Source organism: Chlamydotis macqueenii, chromosome 4, assembly GCF_036417535.1.
Source record: "Chlamydotis macqueenii isolate bChlMac1 chromosome 4, bChlMac1.mat, whole genome shotgun sequence".
Classification (NCBI taxonomy): domain Eukaryota; kingdom Metazoa; phylum Chordata; class Aves; order Otidiformes; family Otididae; genus Chlamydotis; species Chlamydotis macqueenii.
In genome coordinates, this window is record NC_141559.1 from 16,393,729 (window position 1) to 16,399,728 (window position 6,000).

A 6,000-nucleotide genomic window follows, 5' to 3' on the forward strand; every position below is an offset into this window, starting at 1 on the left:
TGTGTACTCTGTAATTGTGGAATAAAAATGACAAAGGCAGAGGAGGGCCTGCTAGTTACTAATAGTAATGTAGGTTACTGTGTGCGCAGGGATCCTAAAAGGTATTTTCTGTGTATTTTTTTTTTCTCCTTTGGAATCTTTCTCTCAAACATACTCATTATAAATATAAGCCCAGACTTTTGATCTGAAGCTACACTAACAGTATCCTTTGTTTTGTTTTCTGGATTCCTTGGAGGTACAGCTGCTGTTCAAACCGTGGCTTCTGAGCACAGCTTCTAGCTTCGCTGTCTGACTGTAATAGGGCACAAGGAAAAAACTCGGGGAAAAGTATGTTTTAAGTGCTCCAATTTAGAGCTTTACAATGCTTTTGAAAGTGAGACTCAACATGTTGCTCTCTCTTAACTGTTACTTCCCTGGTTTGTAGAAGGCTACAAATATCACATTCCCCAATGTGTTAATGTGTTTAAAATAAAGCACTGACGTGGCTGGCAGCACGTTTCAGCATTTGTCTGATCTCTTCCCTAAATAATGTCTGTCTCAGAAGCACTGTCAGGATAAATTAATATGGTAGAGAATATCGTAGGTCGCTAAAAGTGTGGGATTTTACAGTTACATAGGTAAGTCAGTACCCGTACCATATTCTTAGAAGAAAATTGATAGGGGAATTTGAGGACTTTTTAGTCTGTTTTCCAAAGAAATGAGGCTTATGCTGCTTTTAATTTCCTGTCAAATGTGGTCAAAATATATGTAGGAAGACAGATTTAATTAGTTCTGTTGCTCACAGAATAACTTGTGGGGCATTTAGAGTCTGAAATTTTTCTTATTTTAGATTTGCAGATACTCTTGCATAAACTTTGGGATCAGCAGTCGTAAACACTCAGGATGGCAGTAAGGAGCAAGGTGTTATCGTTCAAGCCTTTCCTTTGTGTTTTGTGCATAGCACTAAGTATTTGAATTTCAGAGAGAGGATTTAACCGGAAGAATGATTCAGATTTTGTCCATTGGTCTCTTCCAATAGCAGCTCTACTCTGTGAAGAGATGATACTTGGGAGTGCCATCTGGCTCATTTCTGTTTCCCTGGAATCCTTTACTTGCTTGCTTTTCATGCAGAGTAAGGTCCTATGCCATTTCTCTGTGGCTCTGAGCTTCCAGATTCGTCACCTCTGCTCAAGACAGGTTTTTGGTCTTGCTTTGCCCCCAGCTACTGCCATAGTTTCCTACTGTTTGATATGAATTCTGACTTCTCCCCAAAGACATCTAGATTTTCTAGTTTATAAACCCATCCTAAGTGCCATTAACTGTTTCCTCAATTAAGTCTCCTGCACCTAAAAGTTACTTCACCATGTATACTGTATGCTTTGCAGAAGATAGTTCAAGTACCTATGTTTTGCAAGTATTTAAGCCAAGTTAATAATCCTCTTCATCTTTCCTAGCCAGTTTCTTAAACTGGTTATTGCAGAAGACTGGATGTTTTTATGGATGCTTTGCCTGGTGTCATGGAGGTAAGGCTAAAAGTACTAATGCAAGCATAAAAAGATGCAGTAATTTTTTTCCTTTTCTTTTGCAGTGCAATTTTCCAGAGAACCAGGATGGCTAGAAGGCACACTAAATGGCAAGAGAGGACTTATTCCACAAAATTATGTTCAGTTTTTATAGCTTTGTGCATTGAACGCCAAGAAGGTGTACATGGTATCCATGGATTTTTGTTATAGTCACTTCTCTCTACTTCTGTGACTGCATTTAATCAACGAAGAGCCTGACTATGGGTTGAAGATCCTAATCTGTATAAAGACATTAAGTATTGCCAAATATGAATTACAAAAAAAAAGATTCTTTAAGGGTTGGAATGGGTGGGGAGACAAGAAAGGGGGATGGAGGGATAGATTAATTTTTTAATAAGGGTGCGTTTTTCAGTTGTAAAAAGCAGTAGTGGTATGTTTGTTTGCAAGATAACTAGCATTTTAAGTCAAATATTTGGTTGATCTCTGACTCAACTATCAATTGAAGAAGATTTTTATAAACTTAGTGTCCTGGAGATTACGCATTGATCACCAGCATTTTTAGCAGAATATTATTTGGGTTTGGGAAATACTGTTGGATAAAAAAAAGCTGTCATGCTGACAATTAAATTATATTTCAAAGTTGAATAGACAGTATGGAACAGACACCAGTAAGTAAAATAATAGGTATCAAGACATGACATTTTTCAAATGTCTTTAAAGAACACATTTGTTTATGTTGTGTGTATGATTTCATTTATTTTATAAAGATAAGACATATGAACTTTTATTACAGGCTCCTATATGTCATGGTTCCTTTGCTACTCAAAAATATCACTGTAAATGAAATAAAATGTTGTTTGCTATTTGACCTAAGTCATTCCTATGTTGGAGACTATTTCGCTCTGGTTCTGTAAGTTATGATGTGAAATAATTATTGGCAGCTGTACGCAGTCAGCCTCAAGCAGGCTCCAAAATGGACGGGGAACGTTCCTCGCTTACTTAAAATAGGCAACTCTGCAAGCTCAAGCCAAAAGGAAAAAGAGAATCTCTGGCTGCGATCCTTGAGCATCCCGGAGGCATTTTGCATTTTATCTGTTGTCTGTCTGTCTAGCTCCTTCCTCAGCTTCCCTTTCTTCCTCCTCTGTAATTGTCAATTATAACGTCTTAATGATACTTCATAGTATCAGAGTCCTCAAGTAGCTGCCTCATAATTTGTAGAACTGTCGGAGTAGGAAGAGAGTTATCTGTGGTCGCAGGAAAAGCTTCCAGAAATCTTGTGGTGTATAAATCTGTGCCTTGTGATTTTTTTTTTTTTTGAAGTTACATGCAGTTTATCATTAATCTTTGTATTTTTCTCTCCTCAAGTAAGACCCTCTGGGAGGCAGTGGAAAGCATGCAGGAAAATATGACGGGATGACGTGCTCGTACAGGCTCACCTATTTGTTCAATTGGACTCTGTGGATTTTGAGTCATTTACTGCAGATGTACTTAGCTTGCAAGTTTTTGTAACTAATGTGATTAGTAAACCAGCTAATGGTTAATGCTGCCTTAAGGTTGGGATGGCTTTTTCCCCCCGTAAGATTTAACTCCATACCATTATTTTGTTCCTTTGCCCAGACTGCACAGAGCATTGGACTATGCAGAAATCATTTCCAGATGGAGCAACGTTGGGCCAAGTCAGTACAGCTCTCCAGCACTAAACCTCACCGCTCGGAGGCGTTTCCTTTGGTGCCTTCTCGTGGTCTTTCAGCAGTGACTCTCTGCCATACAGCTTTTAGGCAATTCTTGTTTTGGCATAGTGGCTAAGCACCGAAGATGACTTTTGGGCTTCTGTGAAGGAGAGAAAGTTCTTTAATTTGCTCCTTGACTTAGTCTTAGAAACAGTTGCACCAGTGCATACAGCAACAGATTGCAGGTTTCTTTTTGTTCAGATTTGTTCTCGTGGCAAAGCGCTGCCCTGGCTGGTATCGCGTCGCCTGGGCCCACAGCTCTGTCAACTCATTTGTGGCCTTAAAGAGTCATGCTGGAGGCAGGATGGTGTTTGTGTGGCCAGACTCGCTTTTCACAGCTACTAGTTGGTGAAAATGTTTGAAGAAGAGCGAGAATGTTTTTCTTTGGTATTAGCCTCGTAGGCACGGCAGCTAGGTATGCTGGCTCTGTGGGCAGCGAAGCTGTGATGATAACTTGAAGCTTACAGGCTTTGTAAGTCACTTCCATTTGTATTGTTGTTGCTTTAAATGTGCAGTGCATGTTTGCTCTTGTTCTGGCTGCTCTCTTCCAAAATTCTCAATGTATTTCTCAGCTCTAGCTCTGTGGTTTGTTTTGGTTTGGTTTTTTGGTTGTTTTTTTTTTTCCCGCTTTTAACTGAGATGGTTTAAAAAGGCAGATATATCAAAAAGGGATAAAGGACTTTTAGTGTCTCTTCCATCCAGACCTGTGACCCTATTTGCCTTTAGGTGAGATGTTTTGAGACTCCTGTTACTTCTGGAGCCACATAGAACCCAAACAAGAAGAAAACTTTTCTACTGAGAGATGGTACGCTGAGGTGAGGTAATGCTAATTCAAACTTTCTCACGTCCTAGATGTTGTCTGAAGGCAGTGGTGTGAGCTGAGCCAGATCAGATCTGGCTTTCGGGCTAACCACACTGCCTCTTAGGAATTTAGTTGTGGTAACTGCTACCACCATACGGGTTTCCACGTCAGCCTGGTCATACTGACGCTGAGTTAGAGACTTGTACAGCCGAGCAGCCATGGCACATCTCAGTCTTCATCCTCACTGCTGAACAGTGCTGTAAACGATGCCCTCCTACTGAGTGTTTGGAAATAGAGATGGTATAGGTATGGTAAAAATTAAAAATCATATAAAGAAAGTCGGGCCCCTTTCCCATCCTTTGAGATTGTTTTCTTTCCTGAGGCTGGGCCTTGAGGTACACCTCTTGTCTGTCTGCTTTTCCATAGCTTGGTAGGTTCGGGACGAGCAGAGTTAACTTCAGGCAGGAAGGAGGACAGGGAATCAGTTGTGGAGGAAGCTGGTCAGAGGGCTCTCATCTTTTGGCCTGGTAGCAGGAGAGGTTGTTCTCTGCGAGTCTGCCCTGATTGCATCCTCTCATGGGGAACTGCTCTTGTGTCACAGCTGTGGGACAGGTTGGGTCCCCCCTCCCTTGCTGTGTGCTGGTGGTTGTGTGTAGCGGCAGGTACTTGTCAGCTTTCGAAAGCTGAGTCTCCTGGTAGTGAATGTATTGACACAGGCTGAAAACTAGAGAGGGTGAATTGGGGGGGGGGGGGAGGACACCAAAACAAAACAAGTATTTTGTGCTTTTTATGCAAAATGACATTTGCCTTGTCATCACTGTGGGACCAGAGATTGAATCCCTCAGCCTGGGGATTAAGATCAAATGTGTGTTTGCTGAATAATTAATGGAAAAGCTGAGGCTCCTGACCAGCTGGGATCAGTAGGAATTTACAGTCTGGGTTAGGCACCAGACAGTGTGCAGCTCTGGGCCTTGGCCGGGCAGCATTTTCACTCTGCTGGGGGATAAACCCTACGGTTTTTGGGCTGCTGAATGCTATTAATCATTGTCCCAGCTCACCTTCATGGCAGGTTTCCTTCTGATGCTCAGTTTTTCATCAGGAGTGAAATAAAAATCTCATTGGCTGATTTATCTGCCAGGTAATGAAAGTAAAGTGTTCCTGCTGCATTGCTTACAGCTTTTACTAGCTCAGCCTCTGGAGCTGTACCATGGAAAAGACTTGGGCAGAAACTTTCCCTTCTCAGTGCTCTGTTCCTTGTTCTCATTCTCTTAACCCATTTCACAATTCTTACCTGATTTGTAATTTAAAGAGAAAAGTTGCTGACAGAGGGCTCGTGTAGGCTGTAACAGCACCAGTGCTAAACACAGTTTAACTGAACTGGAAGTCTTCACTGGAGTTGCACCTTTTAAGCTGAGTGTGCCTTGGACATTGTTTTCTACATCGGAGTTCAACAGTTTGCCCTCACCTCTGTTTGCAGTAACCACAGGTAAGCACCAAGCAAACTTCATCCTATTGACATCTACAATTAAAGTGTTCTTCGAAAACCTTACGGCATGGCATGTTTTACCTAGCAAAATCTTTCTTTGAAATGAAAGGGCATTTTTTTTTTTTTTTTTCACTCCTTTCTATATTAGCAATATTGTACTCATTGTAAACTCCCAGTCTCTGTAGATAACCTCAAAGAAAGCAGTGTCCCAGCTTGAGGTCAGGTTACAAGTTTTGTTATGTTTTTAACGATAGCGTTTTCTCATTTCTAGACCAGTGTATGATAGATACATCTGCTTGTAAATATATGGGAAATTTTTCTTAACACTGCTGATCCTCTACTATTTGTTCCTTCTGACAATTCAGCAAACAGAAGGCAGGTACAAGGATTTTTGGCAATGAAAAGTTTGTGTAACTTGTTATTAAATAATGAAATGCAATTAAAGGGTGGTCTTACACCACAGACCTAGCTTCATGCAGA

General features: G+C 41.0%; 1 protein-coding gene across 2 annotated transcripts in view; it reads left to right on the top strand.

Moving 5' to 3' along the window:
• The window catches only part of ARHGAP10 (Rho GTPase activating protein 10), a 147,550-nt gene extending 145,175 nt beyond the window's left edge, over window positions 1-2,375 (top strand). For both annotated transcript variants that reach the window (XM_086746308.1, XM_086746309.1), the window contains one exon: window positions 1,568-2,375. In XM_086746308.1, the coding sequence (XP_086602434.1) occupies window positions 1,568-1,656 (89 nt within the window). In that variant the 3' untranslated portion in view covers window positions 1,657-2,375. The remainder of the gene's footprint in view (window positions 1-1,567) is intronic.
• Window positions 2,376-6,000: the final 3,625 nt, after the last annotated feature.